Raw genomic sequence first — 25,025 nt, 5'->3', positions numbered from 1 at the left:
AATAAAGCAGGTGGGTTTCCCACTCTGAATTTTTCATTTACTTTTAAGAATTATCACTGTAGTGACGTAAGGTCTTCCAGAAGATTTTACCCTCTTCTGCTGGAAGTCATCTCTGTGTGAGTTGTCCATGGGCAGCCCTCAAACTTACCAATTTGAATACCAGATACAAAAGTCCTTTAGTATGTTTGGTGGGGAGGAATATGTCCTTAGGGCTTAGTGAGTTAATGCAAGGCCAGCCATGCCCAATAACCTGGTTCTTAAACTAGAAGCCCAGGTCATTCATTTAAAATTGATTGTATATTTATGTAGACAAAGCAAAGATTGAGCAAATGTACAAGTGGATAATTCTGTTCGGGAAATCCAAGTCTAGGTGAGAAGATTGGTAAAATAAAAGCAAAAAGAGCTTGATTAATCCCATTCTCCGCTCTAGAGACGATTATGTCTTTTAAAACCTTCCTTCACAACACCCTTCTCTCTATGCAGTACTGAGAAACCCTAGTTGAGTACTTCACCAACTATGTCTTTTAGACTTTCAGGGGACCTCTGGCTTTCAGTTGGCATTCAGTTTTACATTACCTTCCTTAATTTCAACAGAATTGTCACAACCTACTGAAGTTTATCCACTATGTAAATTTTACATTATTTCTTTTCATATGAGAGGTGGCACCTAATTGTTATCAGGAGGTTGGCTACCTTTCATTTCCAATCCATAGCTCTTCATGCAAAGACCTTCAACTCTATATTAACCTCAATCTGTGAAGGTGAGTGGTGGACACTTCTAGATTTTATCACTGAATTTGGAGATATATCCCATTGGGGGACTTGAACTTTCTATTTCTGAGTCTACCTTTATTCTGTTCTGAGACTTTTGTACATGATGATTAGCAATATGTAAGCCACAAGACATCTTAGGTTTAAAAATCAGTAATCAGGGAGAGCAGGAATAGATTATATTAACTTTCCCTTATAAGATATTCCCAGGTTATATTCTGCAGGATACCATATATTTTTCATTAGCCTAGCTCCTACTTACCCTTTGAATGGTCTGCTCTTTCTTCAGGAAGACTTTCTTGATCTTTGCCCATGACTCTGGCTCCCAGGCTGGAGTAAGTACCCTCTCATCTTTGCTGCTAAAGCACCCTAGGCTTATTGCTGTTATAGAACATATACTAAATAATATATTTGTATATGGACTTAAAGAGGGCAAGCACTCTGTTTAGTCCACATTTTAATTAATTATTTTTTATTGTATTTTTTCCCATTACCATTTAGTTCCCTTATACCCCCCGCCCCCTGCAACCACCATGCTGTTGTCCATGTTCATGAGTCCTTTTTCCTTTTGGCTCAGTCCCTTCACCCTCTACCTTCTCCCCATCCTTAGCTGTCATCCTGCTCTCTATCTATGAGTCTGTCTTTATTTTGTTTGTTCAATTTGTTCGTTAGATTCCACATATGAGTGAGATCATATAGTATTTGTCTTTCTCTGACTGGCTTATTTCACTTAGTGTAATGCTCTCCAGGTCTATCCATACTGTTGCAAAGGGTAAAATTTTCTTCTTTTTCACAGCCATGTAGTATTCCATTGTGTAAATGTCCCATAGTTGTTTTATCCACTTATCTACTGATGGACATTTGGGCTGCTTCCATATCTTGGCGATGGTAAATAACACTACAAAAACATAGGGGTGCTTACATTCTTTTGAATTAGTGTTTTGGGTTCCTTTGGATATATTCCCAAAAGTGGGATAGCTGGGTCAAAAGGCAGATCCATTTTTAATTTTTTGAGATATCATTATACTGTTTTCCACAGTGGCTACACCAGACTGTATTCCCACCAGCAATGTAAAAGTGTTCCCCTTTCTCCACAGCCTTGTCAGCAATTGTTTTGTTGACTTATGATAGCCATTCTGACAGATGAGGTTTTAATTTGCATTTCTCTAATGATTAGTGACATTGAGCATCTTTTCATATGTCTGTTGGCCATCTGTACGTCTTCTTTGGGGAGGTGTCTATTCATATTTGACCATATGTATTTTAATTGGTTTCTTCATTTTTTTCATTGTTGAGTTTTGTAACTTCTTTATAAATTTTGGGTACTAACCTCTTATCAGATGTATTGGAGAATATGTTCTCCCATTCTGTGGGTTGTCTTTTTATTTTGTTGTTGTTTTCCTTTGCTGCGCAAGAACTTTTTAGTTTGATGTAGTACCAATCGTTTATTTTTTTCTTTTATTTCCCTTGCCTGGGTAGATATATATGATAAAAATTGCTACAAGCAATGTCCATGATTTTGCTACCTATGTTTGTTTTTTTCTATGATTTTTATGGATTCAGATATAATATTTGTGTTTAATTCATTTTGAATTTATTCTCATGTGTGGTGTAAGAAGGTAGTCTAGTTTCACTTTTCTGCATATATTTGACCATATTTCCCAACACCATTTATTGAATAGACTATCTTTAGCCCATTGTATGTACTTGCTTCCTCTGTTGAATGTTCATTGACTATAGAAGGGTGGGTTTGTTTCTAGGCTCTCTAGTCTGTTCCATTGATCTATGTGTCTGTTTTTATGCCAGTACTATGTTGTTTTTATCACTATGGCCTTATAGTATAGTTTCATATTAGGTAGAGTGATCATTGTTGCTATGTGGGGCCTTTTGTGGTTTCCATATAAATTTTTGAAGTATTAGTTCTAGTTCTGTGAAATATGTTGTTGGAATCTTGATAGGAATTGCATTGAATCTATAAATTGCTTTGAGTAGTATGGACATTTTAATGATTTAATTTTTTCTATCCATGAACACAATATGTGCTTCTACTTATATATATTTTCTTCTATTTCTTTCTTCAGCATTTTATAATTTTCCAAGAACAGGTCTTTTACATTCTTGATAAGGTTTATTTCTAGGTATTTTGTTCTTTTTGAAACAATTCTTTGTTATTGACATATAAAAATGCAACTGATTTCTAGATATTAATTTGGTATCCTGCTTCTTTGCTGAATTCATTTACCAGTTCTAGTAGTTTCTTGATGGAATCTTTGGGGTTCTTTATGTACAATATCATCTCATCTGCAAATAGTGATAGTTTTACTTCTTCCTTTCCAATATGAATACCTTACATTTCTTTTTGTCTTGATTGCTGTGGCTATGACTTCCATTACAAAGTTGAATAAAAGAGGAAATCCCTGCATGTTCCTTATCTTAAGGAACACTGGTAGTTTTTGCCTATTGAGTATGATGCTGGCAGTGGGTTTGTTATATATGGTCTTTATTATGTTTAGGTATGTTCCCTCTATTCATATTTTGCTGAGAGTTGTTATCATAGATGGGTGCTGGATTTTATCAAATGTTTATTTTTTTTGCACATATTGATATGATAATATGGTTTTTACTCTTCATTTTGTTTATGGGGTGAATCACATTTACTGATTTGTGAATGTTGTACCAACCTTGCATCTATGGAATAAATCCCACTTGATCATGGTGAATGATCTTTTTGATGCATTACTGTATTTGGTTTGCTATTATTTTATTGATTTTGTCATCTATATTCATCAGGGATATTTGCCTATAGTTTTCTTTGTAAGTGTCTTTATCTGATTTTTGAATTAGTTTAATTCTGGCCTTGGAAAATGCACTTGGGAGCCTTTCCTCTTTTTGAATTTTTTGAAATAGTTTGGGAAGGAGAGTTATTAGTTCTTCTTAGAATGTTTGGTAAAATTCACCTGTGAAGCCATCTGGTTCAGGGCTTTGTTTGTTGGGAGTTGATTACTGCTTCAATTTCACTAGGTGTGATCTGTGTACACAGATTCTCTGATTCTTCCTAATTTAGTTTTGGAAGATTGTATGTTTCTAGGAATTTATCAGTTTCATCCAGGTTGTCCAGTTTGTTGGTATATAGTTGTCCATAATATTTTCTTACAATCATTTTTATTTCTTTGGTAGTGGTTGTTATTTATTTCTTTCATTTCTGATTTTATTTATTTGAGTCCTCCTTTTTTTTTTTTTTCCTTGATGAGTCTGGTTAAAGGTTTTTCAATTTTGTTTATCTTTTCAGAGAACCAGCTCTTGGATTCATTTATATTTTGGGACATGTTTTTAGATTCTATTTTAGTTTATTTCTGCTCTGATCTTTATTATTTCCTTCTTTCTCACTTTGGGCTTTGTTTGTTGTTCTTTTTCAAGTTCCTTTAAGTGTAAATTTAGATTGTTTATTTGAGCTCTTTCTTGGGTTTTGAAATAGACTTGTCATGCTATGAATTTCCCTCTTAGGATTGCTTTCCCTGTGTCCCACAGATTTTGGATGGTTGTGCTCTCATTTTCACTTATTTCAAGGTATCTTTTGATTTCTTCTTTGATCTAATTTTTGACCCATTCATTGTTTAATAACATGTTATTTATTTTCCATGTCTTTGTGTGTGTTTCAGTGTTCTTGTGGTTGATTTTTTGTTTCATAGCGTTGTGGTCAGAGATTATGCTTAATATGATTTAATCTGTTCCTATTTTGTTAGTTTATTTTGTTCATTAGGTTCCACATATGAGTGAAATCCTATGGTATTTGTTTTTCTCAGACTCGCTCATTTCACTTAGCATAATGCCCTCTGGGTCCATCCAAGGGTCCATAAGTAGATGAGTAGTTAAAAATAATGATACCTCTTTCGTAGGGTTGCTATGAGAATTAAATAGGCAATGGGTATGAAACACCTCACACTGTACCTGGCCCAGTCCTTGATAAGTGGGTGCTGTTGTTATTCTCTTAGATAACTTGTGTAGTTACACCCTTGCCTCAGGACATAGGCAACAGTTGATTTCAGACGTGCCTGGTTGTGCTGCCAGTAGTATGCTGGATCAGCTTCCTTTCTCCCTTCAAGCAAACTGCCTACAAATTTTCTTAGAGGATCTGTATGTCTCTGTGACGATTGCTGAGGCCCTTTCAGAAAGCTGATTATCATCTGTGGTTCTGCTTATTCCTTATGAATTTCTACTTAAGCTTTAACTGATCCATTTCATAGATTTGGTTGCTTTTATTAACTCATTTTTAAAATGGTTTTCTTTCCCAAAGCATCAATTTTTAAAACTTTAATCAAGACAGCTTTTTAATTGCAAAAATCCCCAAGAATGAAGATTTTGGGTTGGCACAGGTTGATCTGGGCGCCTGAGGAAAGCTCTTCTGACCTTTGTCAGAGAAGTTGCTCAGTAGAGCTTGTTGCCGCCTTGCTTTTGAACCTCTTGGTAATTTAGGAAAGCAGAGGAAATGCTTTCATCTGGGGGACACAGTAGCGAAGTTCCTATGGCAGGAAGTGTTGTTCTTATAAACCTCATACATAGTAGTCACAAGGGAGACCTTGAGATTTTGTTTTTCTTGCTTGCACTTTATTATGATTTCATGATTGTTTCAGTGTTTTTTACCTGAGAGCTAAGTCTCTAAGAGAAATAAATGTGACACACTTGCCCTTGGGGATATTTATTAGTCAGCCACCATCTATTTGTCCAGTTCTAGCTGCTGCTGCTTCTCTGTACAGATTCTTACAGCTGAACTGAGGGTCTTGTAACAGGCGCACTCTGAAGTTTCCAAGTCCTCATTTCTTTTCCTAAAAAACATATGTGATGGTAGCCAAACCAAATAGTTGATGACTTTGGGGTTAGGATGGAGGGAAGGGGGTAGGTGGGAAATAGCTTACTGGAAAAATAAAAAGAGACTTCAACATTAGAGAATAGTAGGGAGAGGTGGTGGGAAATAAACTTGAATGGGGAGAATAGTCAGAAAATGGAGCTGAAAACTTGGGGTTTGTTGAGATTTATGATAGGGAGTCATTGTATATTCTTCAGAAGGGGAAAAGATGATGAAAGTGATATTTTAGGATTTATTTTTCCTGATAATAACATTTAGCCCAAACATGAAAAAAAAAAAAAAAAAAAAGAAGAAAGAAAAAGAAAAAGAATGGAGTTAGGAGATGTTTGGGCCTAGTTGCAGTAATAGAGAGAAGTGGTGTTCTTTTTGGTTGTTAACAGTGAGGATGGTGGAGAAATGTTTCATTTAAGAAAAGTAAATCTTGCAGATTAGAGGTGAATGAGCAGAGTCAATGATGATTCCATTGTTTTAGATCAGAAGAAAAGTCAAGCCATTAGCATCAGTGAAGGTGTTGGATAAAGAAGCCAAGTGGTAGGAGGTGGAAACTGAGAAAAATTAGGTCCTTTTGGGATTAGTTAGGTTCCCTGTGACAGTGGAATATCCCATATATAATGTTTATTGGCAGTTGGAAATGGTAACGTCTAGCATGAATGAAAGGTTGGGGTTCAGATTCAGCTTTGGAGGTCATTAACATAGTATTAGGAGTAAATAGATAAAAAGAAAAAAAAGTGCCAAGGGCTGAGGAGAGAAATCCCCAGTGCAAGGGTGTGAAGAAAACCAACAGGACAAAATGATTCAGGGCTGAACAATGGAATGGCATGAGGCCAATTAGAAAAGGGGTATGTTCTGAAAGTCAAAGTCAGGGCTTCAGGAAAAGGAGAGGTCAGCAAAGTGGGACTGCAGGGGAAATAGGGTAGATAAGAACTCAGGAAAAAGCATTTGGGTTTTAGCAAAAGGGAGGTTTCTAACCTTTGTGTATGTAGCTCCAGTGGGAGTGGACACCTTTCACCAAGCAGAATGGCTATCTGCAGTTAGTCACCCACTCCTGCATCAAGCACCCCTTAGAGACACTAGTGTCCAGGATCCCCACCTTGTGAATCACAGTTTGCTGGATTTACTCAAGAACAATCCCTCTCCCTTACTTCATTATCAGATGCCTAGTTCTTATTTTTTTCCAGTAAGGTTTAGCAGCTTGTCTGCTCCAGCCAGTGAGGGGCTTGTCACTATTGCTATGGATCCACCAACACAGGTCATAACTGGTTAAACTTTTTCCTATCACAACACATGTCTTATGATAAAAATAAAATATGTATCAAACAATAAGTTTTGCTTTCTATTGTCAGACATTGGCAAGGATCCCTTTGTTACGTTGTGCTCTTCCCTGTTCCCTCAAGATAATTTTTATTGTTTGTTTCTCTCATTTTTTCTCTTTTCTAGGACTTGTCTTAGATTGAGATTAGGTGAATAGAGAAGCATTCTCAGTAAATACAGAAGGAGAGCGAGAGGCACAAAAAGGGTAGGATGACAGTGGTGGTAGGGAAGGGGTTTTACAGAGTGAATGAAAGGATGTGGCATTGTTACTATCCTTAAAACTACTGGTCGGCCTTCTGAGAACTCCACAGATGGTGTTTGGGTGAGAGGTATAAGATCAACACACTTAACAGAAGGTTCAAGGTTATATTCCTAAGTTCTATTTGGAGCAATCACAGACTCCACAGCTCAGATAACAGATTGGAAGAAATTCAATACATATTACATCTTTCTTAGGTAGGAAGAAAAATAAAGGTAAAGGTGAAATCCTTTGTAATTTAAGTGGTGTGATTTAGTTATAGGGATGGTTTTTTTTCCTCTTTTTATTATTGACACAAGGCTGCATTTTTACATAATCATTGATCATCTGAGATACTGAATTATATTTAAAAGAACTTCCAGATGACAAAAGGGTAGTGTGATAGCTATGTAGATATCAGATACTTGGGAATTTGTAGGTGATAAATATCTCTGGAAAGCTGTTTTGAAAAGATGTTATATGGCCTTAATTACTCTGAAGATTTTGTAACTTATTTATGCCAAAATTTTTTTCATAGATTTTATTTCACTTAAAATTTTAGATATATACTGGATTTATGTTTCGTCAAATTAGTAATATAGTAGAAAGGCTAAGAAGATGTTTTGACTAATTATGAATTTATCAGACTTTATAATACTGAATCTTTCTATTTCCTCTCCAAAAGGAAAAACACCAAATGTCCAAGAGCTTTTTGTTAGCAATAGCAAGGAGTGTGTTTCTGGTTAATCCCATCTGTAGCAGTACTGAATTTTGGTAGTTTTTGTAGTGGGGCATGTAAACTTCAAAGTTAAAGCTAGACTTGGAAGTTAGCTCATATGAAGACAAAGGTTGCCTTTGTGTAACTTATCCAAGCCTCAGTTTCTCAGTTTCTGATCTTTATTCTTGGTATTTCATTTGCCTTTCTAACAAAGTATAATGGCAAAGAATGAGAAAACTCAAATTAGTTCTGCTACTTAACCAGGAAGCAAATTAAATGAACTAAAAACTGAAGTCAGTAAAGAGAAACTTAGAATGTTTAATTTAACTATACTATACAGTCTTATCTATGCATGATATTAAACATACAGGGTCTGTCCAGAAAAAGTCCAGCTGTGTGTATATGCACACACACACACACACTATGTATGTACACATTTGATATCTATGTATATAGATATACACACTAATTTAAATGTATTGTGTCTTCCTTTAAGCCATGAGGATTTGGTTAAATGATAATAATTCAAATGAATAAAATGCAACTAATCTTAGTCCTAGAGTTTAAAAAAAGTGCAGCTGACCTTAATGAAAACACATTCTTCAAATTTTTCAGAACCAAATCCCATTAAAGAAAATCTTTTGAGAAGTTCAAGTACAGCCTCTCAGTATAAGTCAAGAGCACAAACAAAACAATTAAATAGCAAAAAGTTGAAAAGTTGACCTTGTCATGTGAGTTATTTAAAGAAAAATATGTCTTATTTGCTTATACCTCTTAACTTAAATTTGAAGCTGAGAAATTTGGGCCTTTCTGCAAGCAGTGCAGCAAAATTTGATCATCAACTGTGATAATTTCCTTTGTTGATTGATTATTGATACCATGACATTTATTTCTTACCTTTCTTGCCTCACCTCCTCCAGGTTAGTACTATATAAGATATAAATTTGCATATGACTGTCTTCCCACCCTACCTCACAAGAACTTACAGAATGTAGGTGATGCAAGACATATCTACAACTAAAATAAAATGCAGCATGATGACTATCAGATATAGAACTACAAACTAGAGTGAGAACCAGATTATTAACAACCAGTGTGGCATGGATGTCCAGCCAATCAGGATGGACATCAACCATGAAAAACTGACTTTGCTGACCCAATGCCCAAGAGCAGAATATCAGTACTAGTGATACACTGTGTTGTAGGATTGCACGTAATTTGTATAATTTAGTAACAGATTCAGCTGGATAGTAATATATTGTATTAGACTGAGCTATCATCAGTTTTGGACAGAACAATATTTCTGCCTCATGACTTCTCCATTAAATCTATTGAAGCAGAAGTATAGATAAACAGTAGGCAGCAGTGGGCTTAGAAAAATGCTTATGTGTAAAAAGCCTCGAATGAATGAATGAACCTCCCTTACCCTTCAGTATGTGATTCTGCTGTTAGTGTTTTCACCCACAGATGTGAAATGAAGGTGTGTGTTAAGTGTTAATACATAGCTGGGAGACGATTCCAGGGGCATGGCCCAGTCTTGGCCAGCCTGCTTCTGTAGTTCTCCAGCCCTGTTATGTTTTCCTTCATACTGTAAGAAATGCCTTATTTTATTTTCTTAAGTACCTAAGCATTATCTTAAAACCAGGAAACTGTAGCTCAGTGTTTTCCCCGAAGTGTGATTGAAGAACCACCTATGGGAATGACATTGCCTCGGGGGGAGGCCCTGGAAATATGGCTCTCCGTCAAGTATCTCAGGAAAGTGGAGTGCACATTAGTTTAAGAATTACTCTCCTATTCTAAATAATAATGAAATTGTTTTCTTTCCAGTATGAGTTGAAATTTAATAATTTCACTTTTTTTACTTGATGTTTGAGGGATTAGCTAATTATGTGTTTGGAACATTTTTGGTGGGGTTAAGCCTTGGTAGATAGTTGTATTCAGAGATTTCGGGCAGAATGAGGTCTCTGGGTATAATGAAGTTGTCTTGAGGCCCTAGAAAAGGTGTGCTCTTTCTCTCCACTGTGCTGAATGTCTCCTATTTCTGAGAGCTAGAACTCCCGTTAAAACTGTATTTACTCACATTGTGAGCTGAGTCAGTGTTTGTGGCTTGTCTGGAAAACTGAATGTTCATTATACTTTGTTTTGATGGAATACTTTAAATTTCCAAACAACTGAAATGTAATTGCACTTTAGAAACCCAGCTGCTATATAGATTGCTTCGGGCAGTATGTATGGATATTTTGATGATATCAGTTTTTCTAATTCATGAACATGGTATGTACTTCCATTTATTTGTATCTTCCTTAATTTCTTTTTTCAGTGTTACGTAGTTTCCTGAGTACAGGTTTTTTACCTCCTTGGTTAAGTTTATTCCAAGGTACTTTATTTTTCTCATTGCTATAGTAAAAGGGATTTTACCCCCTAGTTTCTCTTTCTGATATGTTATTGTTGCTGTACAAAAATGCCATTGATTTCTGAATATTGACTTTGTATCATGCTATTTTGCCAAATTCAATGATAGGGTCGAGTAGTTTTTGGTGGAGTCTACTGGGTTTTCTATGTACACTATCTTGTCATCTGCAAATAATGACAGTTTTACTTCCTCCTTTCCAATTTGGGTGCCTTTCATTTCTTTTTCTTGTTTGATCACTGTGGCTAAAACTTCCAGTACTATGTTGAATAAGAGTGGTGAAAGCAGACACCCATGTGTTATTCCTGTCTCAAGGGGAAAGCTTTTCGTTTTTGCCCATTGAGAATAATGTTGGCTGTAGGTTTCTCATATATGGCTTTTATTATGTTGAGGTATGCTCCCTCTATTCCACCTTTGCTGAGTCTTTTTATCATAAGTGGGTGCTGGGTTTTATCAAATGCTTTTTCAGCATCTGTTGATATGATCATGTGATTTTTGTCCTTCGATGCAATTCCTCTTAAAATACCAATGGCATATTTCACAGATATAGAACAAATACTTCAAAAATTTATATGGAACCAAAACTGACCCTGCATAGCCTCAGCAATCTTGAGAAAGAAGAACAAAGTAGGAGGAATGAAAATACTCAATATCAAACTATACTACAAAGCCACTGTAATCCAAACAGTCTGGTACTGGCATAAGAACAGACACATAGATCAATGGAACAGAATAGTGACCCAGAAATAAACCCAGGTTTTTATGGTCAATTAATAGTGACAAAGGGGACAGAAGCTTAAAATGGAGTAAAATAGTTCCTTCAACAAATGGTGTTGGGAGAACTGAAATGGTACATACCAAAAAATGAAAGTAGATCACCAGAATAAACTCAAAATAAATAGAAGACCTAAATATTAAGTTTTGATACCATAGAAGTCCTAGAGGAAAACATAAGGAGAAAATTTCCAGATATTCCAAATAGCAATATTCTTTTCAATACATCTCCTATGGCAAAGGAAATAAAGGAAAAAATTAACAAATGGGACTACATCAAATTAAGAATCTTCATGGCTAAAGAAAACATCATGAAAATGAAAAGGGAACTGACTCTCTGGGAGAACGTATTTGCCAACGATACCTCAGACAAGGGTTTGATTTTCAAAATATATAAAGAACTCATATAATTCAACACCAGGAAGACAAATAATCCAATTTAAAAATGGACAAAGGATCTGAATAGACATTTCCTTAAGGAGGACATGCAGAAGACCCACATACATATGAAAAGATGCTCAACATCACTAGCCCTCAGAGGGATTCAAATTAAAACCACAATGAGATATACCTCATACCTGTCAGAGTGGCCATCATCAGTAAATCAACAAACAACAAGTGCTGGCGAGGATGTGGAGAAAAGGGAACCTTAGTACACCGTTGGTGGGAATGCAGACTGGTGCAGCCACTGTGGAAAACAATATGGAATTTACTCAAAAAAGTAAAAATGGAACTGCCTTTTGACCCAGAGATTCTGCTGCTGGGAATATACCCTAAGAATCTCAAATCACCAATTCAAAAGAAGTTATGCACCCCTATGTTCATACAGTGCTATTTACAATAGTCAAGTGCTGAAAACAGACTGAGTGCCCATCAGTAGATGAGTGGATCAAAAAAAAACAAAAACAAAAAAAACTGTGGTACATTTACACAATGGAATACTATGCAGCAGAAACAAGGAACTCCTGCCTTTTGTGACAGCATGGATAGAACTGGAGAATATTATGCTAAGTGAAGTAAGTAAGTCGGTGCAAGACAAATACCATATGATCTCATCTATAAGCGGAATCTAATGGACAAAATAAACTAATAAAAAAAAAATAGAACCAAAGGCATGGAAACAGACTGACAGTGACCAGAGGGAAGGGGTGAGGGGGATAATGGCGGAAAAAAGGTGAAGGGACTAGTCAGAGAACATGTAGGAATGAACCATGGACATGGACTACAGTGTGGAAAGTGACTGGGGGAGCAAATGGTGGGATGGAGGAAGGCAAAAGGGGGAAATTGGGACAACTGTAATAGAACAACAATAAAAAATGGTAAAAAAATAAAATATTTTCCTAAAAAAAAAAGAAAGAAAGAAACCAAACTCCTTATAATTTTGAGTAACAGACGTTGATATAGGGACTTTCTCGTACCTGCCTTCCTTGCAGTCGTTGCCCAGGGGTCTTCCCTTGAGGCTGCTGTTTCATTATTTTCCTACTTTGTGCTGACTTCCTGTGAAATCAGAGCTCTTGTCTTCGGCATAGGCACACATACACAATTTCAATCTCCTTCACCACCAATTTTTCCTCATCCTATACATGTATTCAGGAATGTTTTATCTTTGTTCAAAGTATAATTTTCATTTTACTTTTTCAGAGAACGTTTCTTTAGCCCTAAGGACTTAGCTCCTTACATGGGTTGTGGGGCAGCACCTGCAAGTCTAAACTCCTGACTACCTTGCTGTGAGCGGCACATTCAATTCACACGTAAGGTAGTTTCACGTACGGCCTGAGAAGCACACAGGAGTTGAAGACACTCACTTCGGAAATGTCTCTAACAGCTGCAGCCTCTATGTTTCAAATGACAAACTTCTTTATGGCCTTGTCCTTGGGTACACATCGGGCGCAGGTGGTGCAGTGACTGGGCCGCACGTGTGCGGCCTTTTCTGGTGTGCCCGTTGTTCCTTCTTTTCTTGGCCATCTTGGAAGTGAGGACCCAAGAGAGGTTCAGACACTTTCATCTTTGAAATAAATCTGTCTTTCACTCTACCATCTTTTTCTGTTTTCCTATGAAATATCTTGAATAACAGGCAACATAGAATGGTGAAGAGCCCAGAAGTCATTTGAGCTGAGATTTGGGTCCAACTCTTTTCTTTAAAAATCCTTCAGAGCATCAGTCCTTTTAGCTGGATCAACTCTTAGGATCCCTCCAGCTCAAACCTTCCTTGAAGATAAAATTTATGTATATCTATGCTATCTACTTTCTTTTTTAAACCATTGTACATATTTAATGTAATGCTAACTATACTGACTACTTTCATTGCCTCCTCAACCCTTAAAGACCTAGAATTGGTTTCTACCACTCAATTGTGCAGTATACTTAGATGTTTGCAAATTATTTTCTAGTTTCAGAATCCAGTAGTCTGTTTTCCTCCTCATTCACTTATTAGCTTCTTTTACACTGTTAATACTAATTGTTGGCCTTAACATTTTCTTTTTTCCTTTTAAAATGGAATTTTCAGAACACATAAGTAGAGATATATAATTTAGCATCCATGTACCATCACCCATCCTCAAAAATTCTCAACATTTTGCCAGTTTCTTAACGTTATTTTTTAAAGAAAAAATTATCTCGTTCTTATAAAATAGTGCATCTATCCATTGGAGAACATTTGGGTTGCTTCCAGTTTGGGGTGATTATGGATAAATTAACTGTAAACATTTATATACAGCTTTTTGTGTGAATGTAATTATTTATCTATCTAGGGTTGATCCCCAAGGAGTGAGATTGCTGTGTCATATCCTAAGTGTTAGGGATTTTGATTGGGATTGTGTTGATTTATTTGAGGAGAATTGGTATTTTAACAATATTGAGCATTTCAACCCATTAACATGTTATCACTTTCCATTTATTTAGATATTTAATATCTTTAATTGCTTTTTTTTGCATATATGAACAATTTTTAAAATTCTTTCAGGTCATCAATTTAACTAGAGTTCATGTTGAGATTGATTGCTATACATTAAATTTTCTTGCAGTCTCATTTTCTCAGTCTGTCTGAAGTCAGTAGTAAATTTTAATAGTTGAATATTAATACATATTATTTTGTTGAATTTTGTATTTTAAAAATACCAGTTATCCTGTTCTGGTTGGGTGGTTCAGTTGGTTTGAGTGTCATCTCATATACCAAAATATTGTGGGTTTGATTCCCTGTCAGGGTGCATGCGAGAGGGAGTCCAATTGATGTTTCTGTTTCTCACCAATGTTGCTCTCTCTCTTTCTCTCCCATTCCTCTCTAAAATCAATTGAAAAAAACCCCCAACTATCCCAATATTTGGTCATCTTTGCCCTAATAGCTTTTCTCTATTATTTTAACCTTTGCTGTTTTCATTTGATTATTTCAACCTCCCCTCTATATTGGAAATAATCTACTTAGCTACAGCTATTCTGTTTCTCCCCTGACTTTTTCTAATTTATTTATTAGTGCTATAATAATGCTTTGGGCTCAGTTTGTTTCCTTGGTTCTACATTTTCCAGTTTCATTTCATTCTTTCGTTTTATTATTTTATGAATTCATGTTTTAAATGCAAAGCACTTGTGGAGTCTTTCCTTTTATTACTTGACCTTTTTTTAATTTTTGAGTTCTTTGTTTGCTCTGTGTTCTTGCTTTATTTTTTTTATAATCTGTGAATTTTTTTCAGTCACTTTTTTCTCATTTTTTGAATACTTGCTACCTCTGATCAGGCCATCCATTTGCTCTGAGATATTATGGGTGCCTTGTTGCCCCTTTCCAACAGTATTTTTAAGCCCAGTTTGTTTTTCAGCATTGATCTACAGTTTGAGGGCTGAGGATTTCAGTTTATAAGCATTTCTTCTGTACTCTGAGACACAGAGAGTGAAAGAAAGAAGAATTCAGCTATGGAAGGTTGTACTTAAGTTGTATTCTCACTTTTAAAGTGTTGTTAAATAAGCCGAGATTCACTGCATCTCAAAGGTGCATCCAATCCCCAGGGGACACCTTTAAGGCATCTTTATTTGTTCACCAGTTAAGTGTGGAACCTCCATCATCAGTCTGTCATATTGGTTCATTCCCAAGTTAGAGAAGGGAAAGCTTAGAATGAGTCCATTTTCTCCTCTTCCGATATGGGGGAATGTGTTAGAATTCTCAGGTTTTCTTGCATCAACAGTACAGCTGGGGAAGAGGCCATGTGGGGTGAGGAGCTTTGCCATGTATGGATGCCACGCTGCCCTGGAGCCTTTCCTGGGCTACACAACTTTCCGAGATTTTGACCATCTGTGGCCCTTTGTCATTTTGTTGCCTCTGTGAAATTTTGTGAGTGTTTTTGACCACTTACTTTGCTTTTTTTAGTCTTTGGAGGGAGATTCCACCAGGTAGCTTTAATCTGCAGCCTTCTGTTGCTGCTTTATGTTTGTCCCTGGCTTCTCTTTCTGTTTCCTAAATATGCGTGTTTCCTCCTATATTATTTATTACAGAAATCTATGCTGCTCCCATATTGTCACTTTTTGATATTTACAGTTAATGATGACCTTAACCTTGAGCCCAAATTCTGGATGTTGCTTCAATTTAGATGAACTATTTCACTTATTGTACTAGTTTGCTAGTGCTGCTGTAGCAAAGTACCACAAACTGCATGGTTTAAATAACAGAAGTTCATCATCTCACAGTTCTGTAGGCTAGAAATTCAAAAGCAAGGGGTTGGCAGGGTTGGGCCCTTCTGATGGCTGGGAGAGAAGTATCTGTTCCAGGCGGTCTCCTTGGTTTGTAGATGGCAGTCTTCCTGTTCTTACTGTGTTCTTTCTATATGCATGTGTGATTCCAAATTTTCCCTTTACAAAGGACACCAATCATTGGATTAGGGCCCACCCTAATGCTGCATTTTAACTTGATTACTCTGTAAAGACCCTGTCTCCAAACAAGGTCACATTCTGAGGTACTAGGGGTTAGGAGTTCAACATATTGATTTTTAAAGGACTGAATTCAACCCATAACATTTGATTATTCACTCATACCATAAATATTTTCTGCTGCATGCCAAAACACTATTCTAGGCATTGGGAACACAAAGATAATGAAGCTGAGGTTCTTCCCTCTTGATGAGTGGAAAGATAAGAATTAGTAAGCATACATTTGCATTGCTATGCAATAAGTGCTGTCACAGATGAGACAAGTTGTTATGAGAACACCTCAGTGGGATACCTGATCCTGACTGATCTGATTGTATCAGGGTTGACAGCTTAAAGGAAGTGATACTTATATTGGATCCTTCCCAATAGGATGCAATAGCTGTGTGATTGCTCTCCCTGCTTCTAAACCACACCCTCAGTCACCCAGCCCTGGAGTCTATCACCTAGTTAATCTTTCCAAATACCACTTTGATGAAGACAGTCCCTGCTTGAAGGTACAGAGAGGTTGCCGAATTGAGGCGACAAAGAAGTATGACCCAAGTAAAAGAACAGATAAAAACTCCAGGAAAAGAACTAAGTGTAAGGGAGATAGCCCACCTATCAGATGTTGAGTTCAAAACACTGGTGATAAGGTTGCTCAGAGAAATCATTGTATACCGCAAACACATAAGGGAAGACGTGAAGGCTACACTAAGTGAAATAAAGAAAAATCCACAGTGAACCAATAGTGAAGGGAAGGAAGCTGGGGTTCAAATAAATGAATTGGAACATAAGGAAGAAATAGTCAACCAGAACAGAACGAAGAAACAAGAATTTTTTTTAAATGAGAGAATTAAAAAACTCTGGGACATCTCCAAACTTACCAACACCCAAATCATAGATGTGCCAGAATAAAAGGAAGAGCAAGAAATTATAAACTTATTTGAAAAAATAATGGAGGGAAACTTCCCTAATTTGGCTAAGTAAATAGAAATACAAGTCCAGGAAGCACAGAGTGTCCCAAAAAAATTGGACCCAAAGAGGGCCACACCAAGACACATCATAATTAAAATGCCAAAGGCTAAAGACAGAGAGAGAATCTTAAAAGCAGCAAGAGAAAAGCAGAGAGTTACCTACAAAGGAGTTCCTATAAGACTGTCAGTTGATTTCTCAAAAGGAACTTTGCAGGCAAGAAGGGGCAGGCAAGAAGTATTCAAAGTGATGAAAACTAAGAACCTACAACTAAGATTACTCTATCCAACAAAGCTATCATTTAGAATGAAAGGGCAGATGAAGTGCTTCTCAGACAAGGTAAAGCTAAAGGAGTTCATCATCCCCAAGCCATTATTATATGAAACATTAAAGGACTTAAGAAAAATAAGAAGATTAAAACTATGAACAGTAAAATGACAACAAACTCACAATTATCAACAACTGAATCTAAAAAACAAAAACACAGACTAAGCAAACAACTAGAACAGGAACAGAATCATAGATATGGAGATCTATAGAGGGTCATCAGCTGGAAGGGGGAAAGGGGAAAATGGGGGAAAAGGTACAGGGATTAAGAAGCATAATTGGTAGGTACAAAATAGATAGGGCAATGATAAGAATAGTAAAAGAAACGGAGAAGCCAAAGAACTTATATGCACAACCCATGGACATGAACTAAAGGGTGCGGGTTGCTGAAGGGAATGGGGATACTGGTTGGAGGGGGGCAAAGGGGAAAAAATTGGAACAACTGTAATAACATAATAAAATGTACTTAAAAAAAAAAAGGGCAGTCCCTGCTTGAGAAGCCTGTAACAGCTCCTCACTGTTAAGAATTAAGTCCAAAAAATTCTTTCGCCTGGCCTTTGGTTCCTCCACAATCAAATACTATCTCTGGAATCTACCTTTCTTGTCTTAATCTTTCTATTGTTCTTTGTACATTACCAAAATGGACTAACAAACACTCTGAAACACACCAGGAGCTTTTCTATAATTTCATGAGGCAGGATTTTTGTTTTGTTTTCTACTATTTCACTGGCACCTAAAACAGTGGTTGGCATACTTTAGAATACTCATTGAATAAACAAATGAATGAATTTTCCCCTGGAGGTCCCTCTCCCTATGATGTATGCCTCTTTTCTTCTCCAGGTGCACATATTTTTGCCTATTGAAATCTTATTCTCAAAGCTCAGCTCATGTATCCACTTCTTTATTATGCCTTTCTTCCGGGTCACATGCCAGATGTGAATCTTCACTTCAAGAGCCTATAGGATTCTATGTGAACTGTTTGTGTGACCTTGCATTCTGCTTTGCATTTTAGATTTCTGTATAGGTGTTTATTTTTTCTGCCAAATTGAAGGTTGTTTGAATTTAGGGACTTTATTTTTAAAATAAACATTATTTAAAAAATACTATTGTTTTGTGCTCATCACTTCCTTGCACAATAACAGATGCTCAAAAAATACTTTTTGATTGAAGAGAAAATCTATGAGAAGAGTAGTGCATTCATTTGAAAAAAAGCAGAGAAGGGTTAAGAGATGGGGTTTTTGTTCTTGCCCTGCCTTGTTTTTCTGATTTTACATTTGAAAACCCATTCAGCATATTTTTACTGAGCACCTATTTTGCTCAAGGACACAGATTACAAATCGGAATTAAACTGTCCTTGAGGTGCTTATCACTTCTGACAGAAAAATAAGTCCCAGTGGTTCCAGTGGTCACTTTTAGTCTGTGGATTCTAGGACTCTGTTTGTAACAAGTTGTCCTGTTAACATGTTGAGGTTGTTAAATGAACATCTAATCTGAAGTTTGTCTGTCTCTTTGCTCAAATTCGCGAGTCCTGATTGTGCTGCAGAGCTTGAACCAAACAGAAATGCAATCTGAATTAGTCTATCAACCAGGTCTGGCAACCACTGTTGTAAGGGACTCAGAAGAGAGAAAAATTGTACTGACCCGATCCCATATCTAAAATAAATAGTTTCAAACCTCATCTAACAAAGTCAGCTATGTTAAAACAAAATTTCTTTATAGCTTAATATTTAATACAGATTTCTTTATTTTTTGAGGTGGTAGGGACTTATTTCAGTCGATTCTAAGTATGATCACTCCTCTCAGCAAGCTAGAAGAAACTTAGTTGGGAGGAGGAGTCCTTTTAGTCCTCGATGTCCTTAGTCAACATTGCCATCCCCTGAGATATTCAGGGTCCCATCAGGTTTTTGACCACTTGTTCATGCAGGTCTCTGCTGTTGCTAGCTACAGGACTTCATTTTCTGGCACTCTTCTGCAGTACTTCCATGTCTGTGGAGGGTATCAAGTCTGTCTACTGCTTTTGCTCCACAATGGAGCAATAGAAATTCTTGGTGGCTGCCTAAGGCCCCATCAGCCACCTGTTCAGCTCTACCCAAGCAACAGAGCCTGACCCCTTCTGCTCCCTGTTCCCATAATCCTCCTGGGCACCTCGCCAGGGCTGTTGCTCTCCTCTTTGAGGTCTGCACTAATTGCTTCCCTCTGACAACCCTCCCTCAAGCGAGAAGCATGCTCTTCTGTGCTGGAAGTCATGGAAACCTCAGAACTTTTCTCCCAAATCTCTTGTCTATGCTCTTGAGTTCTTCTGATGTTTAAGTGCCTAAGCTTTGTAACTCAAAAGCTAGGATAAAACTTTCTGTTGCCCTGCCTTCTGCTGTCTGTTTCATTCCCAAGGCAATTTGCACAACCTAGCTATGAAATAGAAATGGCAAAAAGCATGGGAGGGGGCAGTGAGAAAGGAACTCCCAAAGATATATCTATACCTACAGTATTCCCTCAGTTATTGTGGGTATTACGTTCTGGACCCTACCCCCCTCCGCAATAGGTGAAAATCCGCGAAGTAGGCACCTTACATTTATTTTAGTATTTATATATATTTTAAGGCTTTATAAACCCTTCCCACATACTTATAAACTGTTCCCAGTCCCTTATTAACCTTCTCCACACTTTTATAAACACTACTTGTGTTCTTAAACAAATTCTACACTCTTAAACCTACATAACTTTAACAACATATGTATACAGTACTGTAAAATTTTATATGGGTACTCACCAGTGAAGTATACTACAACTTGAATAATGAAGATGATGAATTAGCTGTGCAGTTGGAGAGGACACTCCAGCGTCATCGCAAGATGTCGATTCAACACGGGAGGAGACAGATACCGTGTCACTCCCGAGTCGGACTGCACAACCATTCTCGGCGGTGCAGATAGACTCTTAAGAAGCTACACCATCGTCTCTCGAGATGGACGGCTGCCGACGATGACGACTGGCAACGATGAAGGTGATGAAGATGAGATGAATGTACTGCACAGCAAGGAAGAGCATTACAGCTCTTCTAAACGCACCACTTCATCAGGCGCTTCTTCAAGTGGTGCAGTAGTATCTTTGGCCTTGTCCATAACTTCTACTTCCACTAAAGGCGTAGGTGTAACCAACCTCTTCATTCGAGTGATGAACATAGTTATGGGGAATTGCTGGCGCTGCTTCTTCTTCTGATTGAGAATGTTTTTGTAAACTGACATGGCACTGTCGATTGAATTTGCAAACTGCAACAAACGAACCATATGGGGGTCCCATTCTTCAGCCACTCATTGAAGTTCTTTGGCCATTCTGACCATGGTTGCAAGATGATCAAGTGTAAGGCAAACCTCCTCCTCTTCTTCAACCCATTGTTTGTCTTGTTCCTCATCCCCTTCTTCACTTGCTGACTTAGTTGGCTCCTCCAGGTCTTCATCCATCAATAGTTGAGAGTGGACGTTGATCAGGGTATTTACATCTTCAGTAGTCATGTAACTGAAGCCCTCTCCTCCTAGTATTTCTGTCAGCTTCACGGCCTTATCCACCACAGAGTGATGGATTTCATCAGGATAGAATCCCTTGTAATAATGGGTCACTTCTGGCCACAATTTTTTCCAGCTGGGATTCAAAGTCTCACTCTTCATCTCCTTTACGGCTTTTTGAATATTTTGGAGACATGATGCAATTGTGTACTCATGCCAGTACGCCTTTAGCGAGAAGTCTTCATCGGAGTCCATAGCTTCAATGAGGTTTTGCAGGGCGTTTTGGGTGTATAGCACCTTAAAAGCACGAATAATGCCTCAGTCCATTGACTGAATGAGCAATGTGGTGTTCGGTGGCAAGAAGTCTATCTGGATGCCATCATACGTCAGGTCGACAGCATGGCCTCCAGCACTGCCCATTATCAGAAGCACTTTGAAATCAAGGCCTTTTTCTGTCAGATAAACCTTAATCTCTGGGATAAAACGTTGATGAAACCAATCAGTCGTGAGGAGTTTCGTGATCCAAGCTTTAGAGTTGTGCACCCAGTACACAGGCAACATATTCTTATTTTTGTTTTTTAGGGCCCTTGGGTTCTTGGACTTATAAATAAGCCCTGGCTTTATCATAAAACCTACAGCATTCCCACACATGATTAAAGTTACCCTATCTTTTTGGGCCTTGAAACCAGGGGCTTTTGCTTCTTCCTTCATAATGAAAAGTGTGAGACTGCGTCCATTTCAAGAATAAGCCCGTTTCATCCATGCTGAAAATTTGTTCAGGCTTATAGCCTCCTTCCTCGATGATGTCTTTGAACGTGTTGTTCACATACTCCTCGGCTCTGGCTTTACCTGCAGAGGCAGCCTGTCCATGCACAGAAATGCTCTTGAGTCCAAAGTGTTTCTGAAATTTGTCAAACCAGCCCTTGCTGGCACTGAATGGGGCTGGTCTGGTTGGAGAAGCACTCGAATGTCCTGCTTTAGGGTCGTCGTCATCCTCCTCTTCTTCATTCTCATCACCATCGTGATCATCCGTTTTTGCTGCTAAATGATCATACAGTTGCTTGGCCTTCGTCTGGATAGTGTTTGTATCCAGCAAGATATTCTTTTTTCTGAAATCGTTTATCCACATAGCTAACACAGACTCCATCTTCACAATGATCTTATTGTGGGAAGTAACCACCCTCTTTGCTGTTTTGTTGAAAGTCACTGATGCCATAGACCTGATATTCTTCTCGTCCTTGTTTATATAGCTAATCGTAGACTCGTTGATCCCGTAATGGCGGCCAACAGACGCATAGCTTCTCCCCTCCTTCAACATGTTGAGAAGTTCCACCTTCTCTTTTATGGTAAGCATCTTCCTCTGGCACTTGGGTTCACTGCCAGAATCCTTAGAAGATGCAGAACGTTTGGGTGGCATTGTAGGGCTTGCAATAAATTCAGTCTTTAAGGAAAACTTCACAAAACACAGCACCACAGGGCAAAACTACGCACAATGATCGGAGGTAGGAGTGAAGTGGACAAGGTGAGATGCTAACACATGCACACAGTGCGGGATAGCAGACAGACTGATGCTACGGTTACTGAGCCAACCAGTGCCCAGGATACACAAGACAATGCTCTGGTTAGTCACTTTCCATCAATCAGCCATTCGTGTGCTGTGTAGTCTCATGTAGGCAAACAAACTTGAGCATACATCTCGTTTTCAGTGTAATGTATGTGTTCATCCGCAAAAAAAAAAAAAAATACATACTGTAAACAGTGTGCAGTATTTTATTTCGACTTAATTTTCTTTTAATGTTAGAATCATTTATTTTTAAATATATTTTTTGAAAATTTTTAGGCAAAAATCATTAAAATCATAAATATAACGCATATAAATATGTATACAGTACCGCAAAATCCTGCGATATAGCAAGAAATGCGCGATAAATAAATACAATATTTTTAAAAATCCCATGATACAGTAAGGCCGCAATATAGAGAGGGACTACTGTATATCTATGTCTATTATAAAACATTATATATATAACATTAAAATAACACACAAAATCCTGTATGGCAGGTATAACAAACATGTACTTTTGCGTCTGCTGTGGTGTATGTGTGTCTGACTGCCTTCCAGGAAGGAGAGTCATACTCTCAGGTAGTATGCAGCTTTGAGAGCTCAAATCTTAGGCTAATCCTCCCCCAACTCTACTCTAGGAACAAGGGACGTTAGGTCTGTTTTCTCTCCATACTCCTTAATTGCTCATCCTCTCCTGTCTTGTTAAAACAGACACTGAACCAAACCTTTTGACAAAGTTAAGGAAAACAATTACATCTGGTTAAAATGCCGGAACACACACACACACACACACACACACACACACAGGTGTGTGTGAGCGCGCACAATAATTAACAAAATTGAAAAATCTGTCATTTGAAATAAATTTTCACTGAGTCTATTTCACATTCTATATTCACTGCCTTTTAATTGAAGTTTATAATAATAAAGTGACCCTGGCTGGTTTGGCTCAGTGGATTGAGCGTCGGCCTGCGAGCTAAGTGTCGCTGGTTCGATCTTCCAGTCAGGGCACATCAGAGAAGGAAAACTCTGACTCCAAAACACCTCCGCTGCCTTGCGGCATACCTCTTCAGGGGAAAGGCTAAGGGAGTAAACCCCGACAGAAAATCCGGAGCCGGAGTCCCTAAGGCGGTTTGACGTTGTAGTCAACACCGGCAACTCCTGCGGCGCACCTGAAGCCAAGCTGTATTGACTCCGTCTTTCCCTTGGACCCTTCAGCTGCGAAGAGGGGGGGGGTCTGCTGCATGGGCAACAGCAGACCCTCCATATCACCGTGCCCAGGCTCTGTAGCTTCAGCTTCACTGGAGAGGACACTCCAGCGTCATCGCAAGATGTCGATTCAACACGGGAGGAGAGAGATACCGTGTCACTCCCGAGTTGGACTGCACAGCCATTCTCGGCGGTGCAGATAGACTCTTAAGAAGCTACACCATCGTCTCTCGAGACGGACGGCTGCCGACGATAATAATAAAGATAATAAATGATTTCAACCAATATACTGTAAGTTAAATGAGTTTTCCAGTCACCTCAGGCTACTATAGATTTATTCCGCTAATATTACTATAGCCCTAAATATTTGAGTTTGTTCCTCTGGAATTATCCTCATTTTGCTAACTGTAACTTGAAAATGTTAATAGTAAATTATCGTTAAATCCACTTTCACTCCTCTTGTTCCAAATCCCAGTTATCAAGATGTAGCTTAGCTTGATCCATTTACCTTCAAATCCATTCTTAACTTATTAGTTAAGAGTTTGATTTTTAGAAGCATTAAACAAAGGCTTTTCTCCTTTGAAGCCTTTTAATGAAATTTTGAAAATCTCTGAAGTTGATTTGTAAAGAAAAGCTCAAAAATTGATTTGAACAACAGCCTCACTGAAATAAATGTATATGGTAGTCTCCCCTTATTCTCAGTGTTGCTTTCCATGGTTTCAGTTACCTGCTGTCAAACATGGTCTGGAAATAGTAAATGGAAAATTCCAGAAATAAACAATTCATAAGTTTTAAATTATGCACTGTTCTGAACAGCATTATGAAATTTCACAGTCTCACTCTGTCCCTCCCGCATGTAAATTCCTTTGTCCAGCATGTCCATCTCACTCTGTCTCATCACAGAGGCACTGTGCCCTCTCACATCATCACAAGAATATGAGTACAGTGCACCTAGATATTTTGAGAGAACCCATATTCACATAACCTTTATTACAGCATATTGCTGTGTTCTATTTTATTATTAGTTATTGTTAATCTCTTTACTTAATTTCTAAATTCAACTTATACATAGGTATGTATGTATAGGAAGAACCATAGTACATATAGAGTTTGGTGCTGTCTGTGCCTTCAGGCATCCACTGGGGGTCTTAGAATATACATCCCATGGATAAAGGGGGACTGCTGTAATTGCCAAAGTGATTACTGTGAAGGAAACTACTCTGATTTGGCTGAATAAATATTGGTAGTTTACTTAAAACCAGTGGTTCTCAGCTGGGGATGACTTTGCTGCTCTGGAGACATTAGTCAATTTCTGGAAAACTTTTCAGTTGTCGTACCTGGGGACGGCATGTTCCTGACATCCAGGGTTGGTGCTAAACATCCTACAATGTTCAGGATAGCTCCTCCCAATTATGAATTGTCTGGCCCGAAGTGTCAATACAGCCGAGGTTGAGAAACCCTGTTTTAAACAAACAAA

General features: G+C 37.8%; 1 protein-coding gene across 6 annotated transcripts in view; it reads left to right on the top strand.

Annotated features, from left to right (window-relative positions):
• The window catches only part of ELOVL7 (ELOVL fatty acid elongase 7), an 82,677-nt gene that overhangs the window by 27,583 nt on the left and 30,069 nt on the right, over positions 1–25,025 (top strand). For 2 of the 6 annotated variants that reach the window (XM_090276292.1, XM_090276291.1), the window contains one exon: positions 22,026–22,121. The exons of 3 other annotated variants lie outside the window; for them this stretch is intronic. In XM_090276292.1, coding sequence (XP_090132418.1) covers positions 22,052–22,121 — 70 coding nt within the window. In that variant the 5' untranslated portion in view covers positions 22,026–22,051. Of the gene's footprint in view, positions 1–22,025; positions 22,122–25,025 lie in introns of those variants that run through there. One more of the 6 variants, XM_090276290.1, reaches the window with a different exon arrangement.

The sequence above is a fragment of the Furipterus horrens genome, unplaced genomic scaffold (assembly GCF_987537825.1).
Source record: "Furipterus horrens unplaced genomic scaffold, mFurHor1.1.pri manual_scaffold_5, whole genome shotgun sequence".
Taxonomy (NCBI): domain Eukaryota; kingdom Metazoa; phylum Chordata; class Mammalia; order Chiroptera; family Furipteridae; genus Furipterus; species Furipterus horrens.
This window is presented reverse-complemented; position numbering and strand designations above follow the sequence as displayed.